This window comes from Prionailurus bengalensis, chromosome A3 (genome assembly GCF_016509475.1).
Source record: "Prionailurus bengalensis isolate Pbe53 chromosome A3, Fcat_Pben_1.1_paternal_pri, whole genome shotgun sequence".
NCBI lineage: Eukaryota > Metazoa > Chordata > Mammalia > Carnivora > Felidae > Prionailurus > Prionailurus bengalensis.
Genome location: NC_057354.1, coordinates 88,997,541 through 89,015,263, shown reverse-complemented (window position 1 = coordinate 89,015,263; position 17,723 = coordinate 88,997,541). Strand labels below are relative to the sequence as shown.

At 38.9% G+C, this 17,723-nt stretch overlaps 1 protein-coding gene across 9 annotated transcripts in view; it reads left to right on the top strand.

The window, feature by feature from the left end:
- Positions 1 to 17,723, top strand: part of EXOC6B (exocyst complex component 6B) — a 615,219-nt gene that overhangs the window by 459,994 nt on the left and 137,502 nt on the right. Inside the window, exon 21 of one of the 9 annotated variants that reach the window (XM_043603675.1) lies at positions 2,146 to 2,378. The exons of 7 other annotated variants lie outside the window; for them this stretch is intronic. In XM_043603675.1, coding sequence (XP_043459610.1) covers positions 2,146 to 2,163 — 18 coding nt within the window. In that variant the 3' untranslated portion in view covers positions 2,164 to 2,378. Of the gene's footprint in view, positions 1 to 712; positions 893 to 2,145; positions 2,379 to 17,723 lie in introns of those variants that run through there. One more of the 9 variants, XM_043603674.1, reaches the window with a different exon arrangement.

Sequence of the window (17,723 nt, the reverse complement as noted above, 5' to 3'; positions counted from 1 at the left end):
TAATTTTAAAATAATCAAAACACAGAATATTTGATGAGATCATCTCTGCATAGAGTGTAATAGCACAGTGTCATTTAAAAGCTATAGAAATTCAATTAGGACTCAATTTAGATACGGATAGCAAAACGATTCATCCTTTCCCACCTGTCCTGTCTATTCTCAGTCTCCTACTTCTTAAGGAAAAGAGTGAAATGACATCTTGACTACACAAGCTTTCATGATATTTTATATGCGTACAGCACTTCATAATGTACATTTACGTGCAAATCTCATTTGTCAGACTGCTAGGCTTAGAAAACCTGCTGTTAATGATAATGTGAATTAGACAGTGCAAATCAAAATCTCCTTTGCCACTAAATGTCCCAAGTCCATAAAAGGAGGATTGCAGTATGACTTCACATTCATGTGTTCAAATATGTGTGTGAATCGCTATCAAAATCCAACTTCGGGTTAATGTTAGATCTTGACAAGGACAACTTAAAGGGCCCACTTATTAGCTATCCTGAGGTGGCATATGCACTCCAAGTACTAGTAGCTGCCAGCCCTTAATGTTTCATCATTGGGAATTACCATACAAGGTCCATAGCAGATTCTCAGTAGTGACTGGATTCTCTACCAGTACTCTGGTTTGTGTTTTTCTTCTTTTGTTAAGCATTCAGTAGATAATACTAATGTATATTAGAATTTGAACTTCCGTTGATTTTCATTTCAGCTTATTTTGTCAAACTCTGAGTGCCTACCGTGAACAGAGCACAACCCCGGTGCTGTGGGAATACAGAAGTGAATATCATACAGTCTCTGACCTCCAGGAGCAAAGAAGTGATCAGCAAATACTTAATTTTAATATAAGTCAGTCTGTAGTGAGCATTACATTGGAAGGATGAAGCTATTACATATGTTTAAATTATTTCATTGTGTTTTGCTGCATAACAAAGCACCCAAATGCCTTGTCTTAAAAGAAGAATCATTTATTTAACTCAAGTTTCTACAGATGAGCAATTAGGATAGGTTCTGTGGGCTCACTCACACCTTGAGGTCAGGTACTAGATTCACTAGGAACTGCCTGGTCTAGGGCGTCTTAGCTAGACTGACTCTTCTCTGCTCCATGTGGTCTCTCATCCACCAGCAGCCTAACCCAGGCGTAATCACGTGGCATATTGGTAGGTTTCAAGAGAGCAAGGGGAAATATGCAAACCCCTTAAGGTCTACACTTGGAACTGGCAAGCCATCGTTCCCACCACATCTTATGGGCTAGAGCTGGTCACAGGGCCAGCCCAAAATCAAAGAGCGGGGAAATCAACTTCAGTTTATCCTCCGGTTGGGATATAAGACCTTTATACAAACTATGCATCTATAATTGCAGAAAGAGGCCATGGAGTGGAGAGGTCTTCGGGAGCCTAAGTAGTTATAAAATATTGCATTAAAATCGTGGAAAGTTCAACTGATAGAAACCAGGCATTGGTGAGGGAGGAAAGTGTTTTAAGCATAGAGAATAGCCAGTTTTAAATTTTGTTTAAAAACATATATGGCGTTGTTTTAACTAGGATCTAGACTATCTTTCCTTTTTTTTAAGTCTTAGACTAATCTTTTTAAAACCCCATTTCTTACTTTCTCTTCTACGTTTCTTTTACTATTCAGCTTCCTCATGGACCTGTTTTTTTGTTTGTTTGGTTGGTTGGTTTTGTTTATGTCTTCTCCTTCTCAGCAAACACTGCGTATTGTAGGCTACCCTGAAACATTTCACATTTCTGTTACATTCACTGTGAGGGAATCGTAACTTCCCTAGATAATTAATTATTTATATTACTCATTTAATTTCTGGCTGTTCACCATACATATTTGACCAACAGGAAAAGGTTTGAGTGGATTCTTTTCTTTAGTAGCATCACATTATTTTCTGTTCCTTGGCCCCAACTGTTGCTTACTTCCGATATACTAAGTTTTTATAGAGCTGAATGAACTAGGTTGTGACATTGCATCAGATCTCCTGAATGGAGCTTGTTGGCAACGACTCTCAAACAGCAAAGCCATCCCAAGATATCTGCGGCTTTTTTTAGATGGAGCTGGTGACATTCCCTCTAGGCCAGTTATTCCCCAATTTCTAAACGTTCTGACTAAAGTAAACACGGTGCATTTCCATTGCAGGCACTTAACTTGCCTTAACAACAACTCTAGGACCTAAGAGAAATAGTTGTATATTTCTTTGGAGACGTTGAAAGAATTCTGATGTTCGTGTTAGAGGCATAAAAGTGAAATCAGGACCGTCCGCTCCGTCAGGTATGAAACCTGAGAACAGCTCAGAAACTATGCAGAACTGCCCTTCCTGTTTCCCAGCCTGTCTTCATTCTGTTCAGTAAAGTTTTGGTTTTTGAATCAAATTGCCTACTTTTCTTCTTTATTCTGCCCCCAAGTCTAATGAACAACCACTCCCACTAAGAGGAACATCCCCCCTTTGCTCTACTGATCTAGGCTCATGTGGAAAAATCTTAACTTTGCTTAATAACCACTTACGTGTTAGCCTCAGTAGAATACCAATTGATAGAAAAACTGAATTTGTCTGATACCGCACCTAACAAGATGATATATAGTCAATAGAACTTCTTTTCTTAATGTTTCTCCCTAGCCAGTCTAAACAACCCCTAACTTTTAGGAAACTACAGAGGAGGCCTGCATCAGGGTAAGGCGGGCCCACATCTCAAAAAGGCCTCAGGTGGCAATCTTCTACATTTCGTCACAACGGTTAAGCCCTTTTTAACAGGAAGAAAGTCATTTCCCACATGTACTTCTTAATACTGGTTTTTAACTTGCTGGGATGTAACCTGGAGGTTTTGGTGGGGGGCGGGGGATGGCCTATAGTTTTCCTAAATGTTTACTGAGCAGTTGCCAAGGAGTCATGGTGGAGAAAATGAGAGGTGTGGGGAGAGTTGGTAGGGGGATGTTTTTGTGAAAGGATGTTCTAGGTGGAGGAAAATAGAGTGGTATGTAAATCCTCAAATCCTCTGGTAGTGAAGTATATGGGCCAGTTACGCTGGAGGTAGAACTACTCTCCCAAGTGCTCACCTGAAATATTCTGTTGACCTTCGGATTGTGTATGATCTTGAATAAATAGTGGCCTGTAAAACTGGGAGTCATCTGCACCAGGGTTCAGAAATCAAATAGCTCGATAACTCATGGAATTGGAAGATGCCATTGCTATGACTAATGTGGATGGAGGGGTCAGAAGGAATGGTTTAAGCCATTAAGCACATTATCTTAGAAAAGATCATCTGCACTACTGGTGTGGTAGCATGTATATGTGGTTAAATGTCATTTCAGAAATGAAATCCAGAGTCACCCTATCCCAAAGGCATTGGTGGTTGGAAGAAGATAAAGTAATAATAACAGACTATCTGCACAAATCTCTTTGCTGAGACAGAGGTACTAAAAGTTCCTACAGACCCTAGTCCATGTTTTAACATAGATAAAGCAAGCAAACTTTATAGACCTCCCTAAATCAGAAGTATTCATTCATTCATTGGACACTGTCCCTAGCACTATTATAGTGACTCTAGTGGTGTAGTTGGGAATAAAACAACTGCATCCAAGGGGTTGCCAGTTGGTCTCGATTTTGATTCTTTTTTATATTGATGCTGTATTGGTCAGTTTTAGGGACAGCCGCAGAGCTTTCTGCAAATCCCCAGGGCCAGCCCAAGTCTGTTGTACACCGATACACAGGCTTTCAGAAAAGAACCTGTAGCTGTGATTTGGCAGCCCGGCATACATAAGATGGCCATCTTGAAACGCTTCAGAGGGTGGTCCTTTGGTGTTTGAAAGTAGGGTTTTCTGGTTGTTTTGACAAAATTGTTGTGCCCATGTTATTTTGACAGCACCAGGGTGATACCTTTAACCTCAAAGGAATCTCTGACCGCAAATGATTCCTGTTCCCGAGCTGGGGAAAGCTTACGCCTTTGGTCTGGTTCTGTAAAAAACAGAGATAGGAACGTTTCTGAGAATAGACTCCACCGAGCTAGACTTATGACCTCATGTAAGCCAAGGCTAGATCAGCACACACAGGATGGGGCACAGGTAGATAAGGTCTTCAGCCATTGAGATAGATGCTCCTGCTGCCACTGAAAATCAGGTATCTTTCCTTATGTAACTGGGCTGCCATGGAAATTTTATAGAAGGAATTGCCAGTAATATGTAACACATTCTGGGATTTACCCAGTGCCCTTGGTTGATTGGAGGAAAGTCTATTCTAGAACTGCTGAAACTTTGTCTCACTTCATACTAACCTCTCAACTAGGGAAGGAGATGCACTCAGAAATTCTGTCTGAGGTTTTTTTGTTTGTATGTTTGTTTGTTTTGATTTAACATAGAATCCATTTTTTTTTCCAGAACAGGATCTCATGAAATAATATCTGAGCAGGTGCGACTCTTTGGTATAGGAAATCATGTACGATGTTATTTAAATGCTAGGGAAAAAAAAAAAAACCAGACATTTTAACGGTCCAAATGACATCATAGCATGTGGGGATGGCCATTTTCTATTCATTGTCCTCTCACTATGGAAATCATTTTAGCAGTTCAGAAGTCTAATTTCTTAAAGTCTCATGGAGTTGTTTCAAGAGGTTGGGAATCAGAGAAAAGGGAGCATGTATTAGTAGTGGATGCCAGCCACATTGAGATCATGATAGTTTATAAGAGGTAGATTCCTCATTGATTTTTCACAGTGGAGAATAGTTGGGGTCCATGAAAGGAAGGTGAAAAGGTCTGATGAACACCGCTTTGTATTTTCCAGGGGCTTTGCTTTTCCTCAGAGAGGAAGCTTAGCCATTTAGCATGAATGTAGGTGGGAGACACTCGGTTCTTTGCCCATTTGTACTTGGTAAAGTGGTAGCTTCTGAGCCTCTTTGAAGGCCCTCCCTCTTATAGACAGTTTGTGTGTCTGGAAATGCTGACTCGTGAATGACAGGCGCTGTGGGCCCTGTCAGGGTCCTTAAGCTGTATTAATAGCAGTTATGTGGAAAGAAGTTATGTGGAAGGAACTTTAGCTAGCTAGGAGCAGTTGTGGATAATCTTTTGGGTAGTAGGAGACAAAACACCAGACGTTGGATGTGTTTTCCCATGAACAATACATTGGGTTTAGCCTTTGACTCATGGATCGTCCCAACCCCAGGTTAACATTATCCATTGTTGCCGTCAACCCGTATTGGCACAGTCTCAGGTTAGATAGGAAGTCTAATCTAAAGCTTGCTCAACAGAGTTGTCTAGCACTTCCTACTTGGCAAAGCTGGGCCACTTAGGGGTTCCACCAGAGCATACAACAGCCTTTCCAGTGTATGCTAGACATACTTTTTCCAGAAGTGTGCATCTAGTCTGCAACTATCTTCTACCCCTTTGCTCCAATAGCATGATGGCCGCTTTTAAAGTGGGTGCAATGCCAGTGTCACTCTGGATAGCCTTATAGCCAAGTCTGTCAGTTCAGAGGCTAGAGTTTTGTTCCATTTCAAGCTCTTGTGGGAGGAGCTAATAAGCATAGCGTAGTGAAAGCCACCTGGTAGTTTCTCCCTTTGCTCACGGACAGCGTTGGTGATCCTCTGACCGAGGTAACCTGTGAGGCATGCTGCCTGGGCTAGCATGAAGTTCTGCACCGCTGTCTGCATCTCCCAACACGCCAAGCCTCAGGAACTTGGGAGGCTTCTCCCGTATCTCAACACACAGCCTGACTATGCAAACCCACACACGTGGAATTGTGGATTTTCTGAGATAATCACATCTTCGGGAGAAAGGTCAAGTGAGTCATTACCAATGAATTTCCCTGGAAGTAGCAGTGGTATCAAAGTCTGTCGCAGGAGTACTGGCAGCATTAAATAAAACTTGATGGATTCTGAACACACATCTCATCTTCATTAACTGCACTGCCTTAGTGTCCTACTAGAGAACACTTACAAGCCTGGAAAGGGCAAAGAGCCAGGCCTCAATCTAACTAACTACTGCATCTATTGACAGCCGCTGGAGGGCAGCAGAGAGTGACAACAAAGGTCCAGATTTAGGGAATTGAGGCATATTTCAATTTGCCAAGGAAGAAGCCCCCTTAACTGTAAAAGAACTCACTACCTAGGAGCCACAGTTGCAAGCCTGGGCTCCTGGAGAACAAGGACCAAAAAGAGCATCTAGCATCTACAACCCTGATCTGAAAATTAAAACCCTCCTTCTAGGCAGGTTCCTAGGAATGCATAAAGAAATGAGATAAGACTGACTGGGAAAGGGCAACCAGACAACATCAGTAAAGTAGGAAACCAAAAGGATAGTCTAAAATGTTAAGTCTCAAGAGGGAAGCAAAGATGGAATAGGAACCAAATGAAAGAAAGCTACAGTGGAAGGCAATCCAGACTGAGCAAGTCGCAGAGGCAAAGATAGAGTCAGGAAAGACTGACTCCCTGAGACAGGTATACCTAGGAAGGAGCCTTGTGTAGGGCACATATCATGAGGCAGGGAGCTGCAAAGGGACCAATTTCAGACACAACAGTCAGATCTGTGAGAGTCTCATTTTTAAAGTAGCTCCTTCTTGATTAACCAGGATCATTTCTTTCTTAGTCTTTCTTGATTTCAAGAACAAAATGACTCATTGAGAATATGGCCAGAGAGGATGATATGACTAAGGGATTCTTATGTGTGAAATGAAGTTGAACTTGGTCATGAAGCCCTTCTGGTAGCACTGGTGTAGAAGGACAGTTCACTTTCCTTGATTAGCTTCTGGTGTTCCCTTCTCACATTTTATTCTGTAATATTTGCTAAGAATATCCAGTGGAAAAGAAAAACTGGCCCTGGCAAACTAGTTACGTAGGCAAGATCCTAGTCAATCCGGGGGCTTCAGATCTGTTCCCAGTAGGTTAGCAGAGAGCTGGTTAGTCTCTTCTAAATGCTGAACACTTAGCAATTTTCCAAATCCTGTAAGTGTGGAGAAACAAAACTCTCGGTTGGCCTCTTAAACTTCTAGTGTCTCCCTTCTATGTCTCAACCCCTTAAACATTGGGAAAATTAGGACTCTCCCATATCCACAAATTCCAGGAACCCTGTACTGGGCGTTAGGACAGCGTGAAGTTTGGAATTGGACAGACCTGGGTTACTAGCTGTGACATTTGGCAAATTATTTGACCTAAGATGCAGTTTCCCGCTATCTTTGATTATATGCTTACTAAATATTAAGTAACATGATTATGTTATCTTATTGAATGCTTACTCCAGCATTTTAAGCCTTATAAATTATTATAAAGTCTTCTTTTTTTATAGCACAGGGTCTGTTTTCAGTATGTTAGTTCATAAATATAATGAATGACTAAATAAATTATGATATACCTAAGTGTCACTCATCAATAAAAAGGAACTATTTGATAATCCAATTCTAAAATTTATATAATGTTCTAGAAAATGCAAACTAATCTATAGGGACAGAGAGTAGATCAGTGCTTGGGAACAAGGGGACAGGACTGATGAGAAAGAAAGACAAGGGAGCTTCTTGGGATGATAGAAATGTTCTTGGTGGTGGTGGTAGTTACATAGATGTATTTATCAAAACCCATGGAACTGTATGCTTAAAATAGGTTTATTTTTATTGTATATAAATTATATCTTAATAAAATTGATTTTAAAAAGTAAGTCTAAAAAAATGTAAAATAACATTGTATCTATAAAATTCTAGAATTTATATTCTTATTTTCATTCCGTGTAGTATTTTGAGCTTCCTCCATGGTATTGAATGTATCAGTAGCTCATTTTTTAATTGATGAGTGAGATTTCTCTATATGGATATATAATAATTTAGTTAGTCATTCACCTGTTGTATTTATTAATATTTTGTTGTTTCTCGTCTTGGAATACTATGAACACGGCTGCTATGAGCATTCATGTACGAGTGCTTTTGTGGATAAATGTTTCTATTTCTCTTGGGTAGTACATGCAGTGGAATTGCTGAGTCCATGGTAAGTGTATGTTTAACTTTATTTTTAAAAATGTCAAACTCTTCCAAAGTGGTTGTGCCATATTCCACACCCACCAGCAGTGACCGAGAGCTCAGATGTTTACATATTCTTCAACGCTTGGTGTGACGGTCTTTTGTCTGTTGGTTTATTGAGGCCAAATTTATGTATAGTAAAATTAGTCCTTCTTAGATATACAGCTCTGTAAATTTTTACAAACTTATGCAATTATATAACCGCCACAAAAACCAAGAATATTTCCATCCTCAGAAAATTCTTTACGCCTCTGCAATGAGTCTCCTCTTCCAATTCCCAGCTCCTGGCAATGACTGCCCTGATCTCTGACACTATAGTTTTGTCATATAAATGGAGTCATACTTTTAATTTTGGCCTCTCACACTTAGCATAATGCTTTTGAGATTCATCCATATTGTTGCATTTATTAGTAGTCCATTCATTTTTATGGCAGAATGGTATTCCATTTTAGGGATTGTTTACTCATTCATCAGTTGATGAATATTTGAATTATTCCCGGTTGGAGCTTTCATGAATAAAGCCATTTGTGTAAAGGTTTTTGTGTGGACATGTGTTTTTATTTTTCTAGAGTAAATACTTAGGAGCGAGATAATTGGGTCATAGAGAAAGTATATGTTTAACTTGCAAGAAGCTATCAAGCTCTTTTCCAAAGTGCCTTTACCATTTTCCGTTTCCATCAGGAATATATGAGAGTTGCAGTTGCTCTTTACCCTGACTAGTATTTGATATTGTCGATTTTTTTTATTTGCACCATCCTATTAGGTATGTAGTAGGATCTTGGGGTGGTTTTAATGCATATTCCCATAGTGACTATTGATGCTGAATTTCATTTTGTATACTTATTTGGCATCCATCTCTCTCCTTTTGTGAAGTGTTTGTTTGAGTCTTTTGTCCAGTTTTTAAAATAATTCTTATCATCGGGGTGCCTGGATGGCTCAGTCGGTTGAGTGTCCAACTTCGGCTCAGGTCATGATCTCACGGTTCGTGAATTCGGGCCCCGCATCAGGCTCTTTGCTGACAGCTCAGAGCCTGGAGCCTGCTTCCGATTCTGTGTCTCCCCTGTCTCTGCTCCTCCCCCACATGCACTCTGTCTCTCTCTGTCTCTCAAAAATAAAGAAAACTAATAAAAAAAAATTTTTTTTTAATCTTATTATTGAGCTGTAAAAGAATTTTCTATATTCTGGTTAATGGTCCATTATCAGTTATGTGTTTGGCAGCTTTTTTCTCCCAGTCTGGCTTTTTGTTTTCTTAACAGTATCTTCTGAAAAGTTTGCATTTTTTATTTTAATAATACATAATAATGATATCATTTTTTTTCATTGCTTAGGACACATAGACTTATGTGTCCTATCTTAAGAAATGTTTACTTAACCCAAAGTTACAAAGATATCTCCTATGTTTTCTCCAAAGATTATAGTGTTAAGTTTTACATTTAGGTCTCTGATGATAATATTTTGAATTAATTTTTCAGTGTAATATAAGATATGGTTATGTTTTGAATTTTTATGTAGAACCTATGGTTGTTCCAGCCCTGCTCATTCCAAAAGACTATGCTTTCACTGGTGATTTGCCCTGACACATTTAATAAAAAGTCAATTGACCATGTATGTATTGTGCTATTTCTGGACTTTATGTTCTGTGCCATTGATCTGTGTCTGTCCTTTTACTGTGTCTTGATCTTACTTTTCTGTTAATCTTGAAATCAGATAGTATGTTATGAACTCCATCTTTTTTTTCAAAATTCTTCTGTTTATCCTAAGTCCTTTACACAGATATCTTAGAATCGACTTGTCGATTCCTACAAAAAAGCTTGCTAGAATTTTGACTAGGATTTTGCTGGATTCTTAGATCAGTTTGAGAATGGACATTCTGGCACTATTGAATCTTCTAATCCACATATATAGTCTATCTCTCCATTTACTTATGTCTTTGGTTTCTCTCATCGGTGCTTTGTATTTTTCAGCAAACTTTGCGTGTGTTTTGTAAGATTTCTCTCAAAGTATTTCATGTTCGTTGTAAATGGTGTTGTTCTTTTAATGCCAGTTTTTAATTGTTCATTGCTAGTGTATTGAAACAATTGGGATTGGGATTTGTATGTTGACCTTGAATTTCAAACTTGTTAAACTCACTTATTAGATCTAGTGGTATTTTATACATTTGGGGGCATTCTCTAGGTAGACATTTATGACATCTTTGAATACAGTTTTACTTCTCCCTGTCCAAACTAGATGCCTTTTATTTCTTGCCTGATTGCACTGGGACCCCCACCACAATGTCAAATAGAAGTACTAGAACAGATATCCTTGCCTTGTTCCTGATCTTACTGGGGAAGTATTCAGTTTTCACCATTAAATATAATGATAAGTGTAAGTTTTTAATGTCCTTCATCAGTTGAGCAAGTGTCTTTTAATTCTTAATTTGCTTAGAGTCTTTCTTATGAAGGGGTCGTCAGTTTTATATTCTATCATTAGCCATTATTATTTTTGAACTTAGAAGTTATGTCTAATGTTTTGTTTTTACACTGAAGTCGTAAGATATATACTCATAATTTGAGGATTTTTTTATCTGAATTACTTCTAAAAGTAATTTATTTATACAAGAGTTATAAAAACATTTGTATGGCTTTTCAATGTATTGCTGGTTCCTACAACAAAGGGTTATACCAACTTACAGACCCTAGCTGTGTGTTCGTGCACAAGTTTTACATTAGCCTCACCAACATTGAGTCTATAATATGTAAATTTTAAGTGTTTTGGTTAACCTAATAGGTACTAGAGGGTACCTTATTCTTTTCTTCCACACTGTTTTCTTTTTTTGTACCCGTGAAAAATACTGAGTGGCTCATGAACATCAGTGAGGGTATGACTTTACCAGCGTCCAATTTTCAGTTCTCACTGCCATGTCCTGTGGTATGTTTTTTGCAATCCAATTTGATGTATCCATCATTTAAATTTAGCTTATTACAATCTAATAAGAAAGGTGAGACTGATACTTCTAAAAAGTTAACTATCCAGAAGAAGCAGCATATGATTTAAGTGCCAAATTCAATAGCATGTAAGCATGCTATTGCATGACTTCGGAGGAGAGAGGTATGGCTGTGCCATTAGAAGTGATGATTCTTGCCTTTTTGGTTATTGTTGTTATAATAAGTCAGTAGGAGCTGATTTTCTTTCTTTTATTTGGGGTATTTATTTTTTCTAAAAGCATTCTATGACAAAAGATTTGAGATTTGCTATTCATGGTGTCTGTGAAAATTGTGGTCATCTGGAGAAATTTAATCCCATGCTAAGAATAAAAAGTATTCAAACTATTATTTCATCTCAGTGTTACTACAGAAAAAAGAGCAAATTAGCCTTCTATTGGCTGGCAAAGTCAAGGTGTAACTTCTCTATTTTCTGGACAGTGCTAAAAAATACACTCTAGAGACTTAATCTGTAGATTGAGATGTTCGTCTAAGCCAAACATCAATCATAGAGAGGCCTCCCAAATTCTCCCCAGATCTCTATGCTTTGGGCCTGGTCGAGGTGAGCAGCAGGTTTTCTATGCAATGGTATGACCTCTTTATGAGCTACTACTTGTATAGTCTGTAGTGTTCAGTGATGTCAGATCACAGGAGACTTGGAGAGACTGTGAGGACAAAGTGGTTCTCGGAAGCTACTGGTACACCAAGACTATATTAAAAAGAGCTACCTCAGACCATAGTAAGTTGATGATGTCATTAAAAGTGAATACGTGTTATGAGGTAAGGGGATATGTAATGATTCACTTCAGGGCATATACTGCTTATCATTTGTCACCACAGCATTTGTGCATGTGGTGCAGTGTGGTGGTGGTCATGCTGGTGTGTGTGTCTGTGTGTATTTTTCCATGCGTGCTTGTCTGCTCTAAATCCAAGTATGGTTAGAGTTCCATATGATGCTGTTAATTTTACCTTCCCTTCTCACGTCTGATAGAAATCATTAAAAGAGAGAAGGTGGTTTTCCATGTGATTTCTCTGGGATACCAACGTCCCATATCTATCTTTCTATCTTTGTGGAGAAGCACTGCCCCCTTGATGAAGTGACAGTGAAAGGAGACAGTTAATTTCATTGGTGGGAGGTAGTGATAGGTTTGGGGGAAGCAGCACAGGAGTGGATATGTTCATGGTTCTTTCTGTTAAGTATGAAACTCTATTTTATTCTTCCTCCTTCTCTTGCTCTGTTTTATGTCTCTGCCATGGAGGATCTTTTATTTCTTTTCTTCGTTCTGCCACCTGCTATTTCTTTAAAACACAATTATGATCCTGTCATTTGCCTGCTTACAAAGCCTGAAAGCTCCCTGTTGCCTGAAGAACAAAGGACAGACCCCTAGCAAAGCAATTCTGATGCCTGCTTGTCTTTCTGGTCTCCTTTTCCTGTCACTCTTCCCCATGTGGAAACTCTTCCCCAGTTTCCACACCTCCCCGGTTCCAAAACTGGGTAAGCTTTAGGCCCCTTCTGCCTATCATACAGTGTGCTCTCTTGGTAGAGTGACAAACTCCTTCCCTTCCCTCACAGCTTGGCTCAAATGTCATCTCCTTTATAAATTCTTCCCAACCTCCTCAGACAGATTTAATTGTTCCCCCTTTGGGTCTCTGACATTTTGTATGTCCCTTCATTACTAATTCTCTTATAATTACTTGTTTAATCATCTCCGTTCTCCATTAGATTCTGTGTTCACCAAGGGCAGGAACCCTGTTTTATTTATCCTTGATTTCCCCCTCCCCCAGGGGGTAACATAGTCCTATTACATGTAATGCTTTCGTAACTGCTTGCTGAATGCATTGACCTAATATTGTTTGTGGCATTTCAGAAGTAAATGGAATTAGATGGAGTTTCTGAATAATATTTATCCTCAAACTCCCTTAAATAAATAGTACTCATCATTTTTCTCCCACCATGTGCTCTTAATTTTCACTTTAATCTCATTAAATGAAGTGCAGGAGTCACAGCCCTGGGGAAGGCAGGACTCAATACAGGGAAAGGATAGGCTCACTGGTAGTCCCCCGTACCTAGTGCGTGAGGTCTTCTCTGGTGAGAACCATGAGGAAAGGCTACCTAGGAAGAGCATTGTGCTAGATGCTTCGTGCCGGGAAGGAAAATAGCTCCTCACCTGATAAATTATTCTTACTGCTTCAACAGGAGATGACTTCTCAGATGAAACACTTGATCGTATTCTTCCAACGCGGGTGAGCACCCGTGTCAGGTGTCAGGTGTTGCCTTTCTATTTCTATTCCCAAATGGGGGCCATTTTCTCAATGAAAATCCATCCTTGGAGTTCATCCAGAATTTCAGCCTTGTTGTATCCCTCTGAGACATATGTGGCCTACTAGTGGAGCTCCAAAATTAGGCCAGAATGTCAATTCAAACTCTGAAACCATTTCAAGATATTGAAATCTTTCTAGGGTTGACATCCAGAGCAGTTTACAAGTAACTCCTGGTGAGAAAGTGAGGAAGGTTGAATGAAAGTGATTAAAGTGTTCAGCATGTAACATGGCCTCATTCTTCATGCCAGAAATATGCTTATCTTCATCATGGATGATAATAAAAAAACTCCTAATGTGTTGTATTTTATTATAGCTTAAAATGTTCTAATTTCAAATTTATTACGATGCTATGCTAATAAAAACAGGATTGCACTGGTATCAAAACAGGCACATAGATCAATGGAACAGAATAGAGAGCCCAGAAATAAGCCCCTGCATATATGGCCAATTAATTTACAACAAAGGAGCCAAGAATATACAATGGGGAAAGTATCTTTAATTAATAGTGTTGAGAAAGCTGGACAGCTACATGCACAAGAGTAAAACTGGACCACTGTCTTACACCATACACAAAAATTAACTCAAAATGGATTAAAGACTTGAACATGAGACCTGAAACCGTAAAACACCTAGAAGAAAACATAGTTGAGTGAACTTTGACATCAGTTTTTGCAATGATTTTTTTAATTCATCGCCAAAAGCAAAGGCAATTAAAACAAAAATAAACAAGTAGGAATACCTCAAGCTACAAAGCTTCTCCACAGCAGAGGAAACCATCAACAAAGTGATAAGGCAACCTACTGAATGGGAGAAAATATTTGCAAATTATATACCCAGTAAGGGGTTAATATCCAAAATTTATAAAGAATTTATACAACTCTATAGCAATAAAATCCCCAAACCAATTTAAAAATGGGCAGAAGAAGGGTGCCTACGTGGCTCAGTTGGTTGAGTGTCCAACTCTTGATTTTGGCTCAGGTCATGATCCCAGGGTCATGGGATCAAAACCTGCATCGGGCTCTGCACTGAGTGTGGAGCCTGCTTAAGATTCTATCTCTCTCTCTCCTTCTGCCACTCGTTCTCTCTCTCTCTCTCTCTCTCTCTCTCTCTCTCTTTCTCTAAAATAGAAAAATAAAAAAAATAAATACTTTTTAAAAAATAGGCAAAGGATCTGGATGGACATTTTTCCAAAGAAGACATACAGATGGCCAACGGATACACAAAAAGATACTCAACATCACTAATCAGGGAAATGGAAATCAAAACCACAGTGAGATATCACCTCATACGTTTTAGAATGGCTATTATCAAAAAGACAAGAAATACCAAGTGTTGTCAAGGATGTAGAAAAAAGGGAACCCTCATTTCCTGTTGGAATATAAATTGATGCAGCCACTATGGAAAGCAGTATGGAAGTTCCTCAAAAAGAATTTAAAACATAACTACCATAGGATTCAGCAGTTCTACTTCTGGGTGTTTGTCCAAAGAAAACAAAAGCACTAACTCAAAAAGATATCTGCACCCCCATGTTCACTGCAGCATTATTTACAATAACCAAGATATGGAAACAATCTAAATATCTACTGACGGATGGAATGAGTAAAGAAGAACATTTTTCAGCCATTAGAAAGAATGAAATCTTACTATTTGTAACAACATGGATGGACCTTGAAAGCATTATGCTATGTAAAATAAGTCAGACAAAGACAAACACTGTATGATCTCCCTTATATGTGGAATCTAAAACAAGCAAATAACAATAAACCACAAGCTCATAGAAAGAGAGAACAGATTGGTGATTGCCAGAGGCTGAGGGTGGAGGGAGTGGGTGAAATGCATGAAGAGGAGTCAAAAGGTACAAAATTCCAGTTATAAAATAAATAAATCATAGGGATGTAGTGTACGTAATAAGAAAAAAATTCTGTAACTATGTATGGTGATGATGTTACCTAGACTTATTGTGGTGACCATTTTGTAATATATACAAATATTTTATCATTATGTTGTACACCTGAAACTAATATACATCAATGATACCTTAATTTAAGCCTTCTAAAACTAAGTCCCTGATGTCCTCATCCCCCTCCCCTCCATGAACATCTGTTCTTTCTTCAGTCCTCCATATCTCAATGAAGAGCAATTCTGATCTTCTAGAAATAGAAACCTGGGAGTCATCCTTTACTCCTTTCTTTCTCTCATATCCCACACCCAGTCTAAGCAAGCTGTGTTTTCTCTCCCTTCAAAATATATCCAGAAACCAACCATTTATAACTATCATTTCACCCTTCTGGACTCAAGTAACAGCTATTTCTCACTGTCTTCTTGCAATAGTTTCTTCATTGTTCTCCACGATTGTGCCTTTGCTCCTCTACAGACCATTCTCAATATGGCAGCAGCATGAAACAGTTAAAGCAAAAGTCAGATCATGTCACTTCTCTGTCTAAAACCTCACAGTGGTATCCCATTTCATTCTAAGTAAAAGCCAAAGTGCTTTCAGTGACCTACAAGGTCCTATAGAATCTTTGCTCACACGTATCCCTTAACTCTCTAACCTCCTCTTGTACTGCTTTTCTTCTCACTCTGCTAGCATCTATATTCTTTCTCAAACGTGGTACACTCCCATATCAAGGCCTGTGTACCTGATGTTGTCTCTTCCTAGAAGGCTCTTTTGCAGATATTTATATTGCTTACTCCTTTATCTTCCTCAGGTCTTTATTCAAGTCATCTCAAGTTCACCTTCTCTTGGAGACCTTTGCTATTTAAGATTGTTGCTTTTCTCTCCCACTGCCTCTGCAACCCCACCACCCAGTCAAAAACCAGAGTAAAACTCTCTATTCCCTGCCTTATTTTTCTCTAACAAATTTATCATCTGGTATATTTTATACCTTACATATCTTGTTTAGTTTGTTTTCTGTCCACTAGAAAATGATTCACGCAATCGTGGATTTTGCCTGTTTTGTGAGTGGTTTTTTGTTTAATTTTTTAAAACGTATTTATTTATTTATTTAGAGAGAGAGAGAGAGAGCAGGGGGAGGGGCAGAGAGAGGGAGAGAGAATCCCAAGAAGCCTCCACACTGTCAGTGAAGAGCCTGATGTGTGGCTTGAACTCACGAACCATGAGATCGTGACACAAGCCAAAACCAAGAGTCGGACCTTAACCGACTGAGTCACCCAGGCACCCCTGTTTTGTGAATGATTTTATTTTTAGTGTTAGAACAATTCCTAGCACATGGTAGCCTTTCATTAAAGGGAAAAAGTTTCATCTCTGTATGTTTGCCTTAGTTTTAAGTACCCAGAGGTTAATAGCCTTTTAGATATGAATTGTTCTGCAGAGTAACTGATGTACCATTAAAAGTAGAGATTTCAGAGAGTTTTTGATCCGTGGCTTAAAAATTGTGTTGTACATATTGGATATAAAGTGTATACCTTTTAACAAGATAGAGAAAGGATATTTCCTAAAAATATTCTTGGGTGTAGGTATCTTTATAACATAGATTGATGGAGACTTGCTGATAAATGTCCCTTCCTAAAAACATGTCATCCAGGATGATGAGGTTGATGGTAGTGATGTTGATGGGATTAAGTATGGAGACGAAAACTGTGAGCCAGTTGGGAAAGTCTGATCACAAGTTGCAGTAAAACTTAAGGCAACCCAACTTACCAAGAAATGCAGAAGTCACTTGAAAATGGTCAAAGTAACCCAACAGAGCAGTTGGGGAGGGATGTTTTGGTAAACTGAAAATTGACTCCTGATTGGAAAAGTGTGTTGTGACTTTTACAGAAGATTTTTAATGTTATATATGAATGGACTCACCTCTTTTCTTCCAGGAGAGTCAGTAGGGTATGATGATATACAGAAAGTTGGGGAAATCAAGGGATACCAGGTGATATGATAATGTGATAACCTGGGATGCTGAGTTCAGTAAACAAGAAGAGAGAGGCAGGAGAAGTCTTCCCTGCAACTGTGAGAGTTTAAGTACGGTATCTTGGATTAAAAAAACAAAGATACTAAAATTGTATAACCTAAAATTAGAGTCTACAAATTCAGTAGCCCATCCTGAGAAGTGGCAGAGAAATCTGAACTAAGATATCCAGGGCTAATTAGGCACCTTTTGTTGCTTTCCTTATGCCCTTCTCCTTCATCCCCTTTCTTGGTGTGGGCATCAGGCCCACAGAAACCCAGAGAACGGAGAATGATCTGTGGAGTACACAGCCTGCTGAAATCTCCCTCTGCTTTTACAGAGGGCAGCTGGCAACTGTGCACTATCCTTAAGTAGCAAATTGTCTGGAGAGGGATCATAGGACTTAATCTCTAAATCTGCAACTGGCTAATTGCATAGATGCTAGGGTTGGAAGGCTTAGATGGGCCAAACTGACTCCTTGAAATGTGGATTTTCTTTTCTTTTTTAACTTCCCAGTCTGGAACAGCATAAACTAGTTGT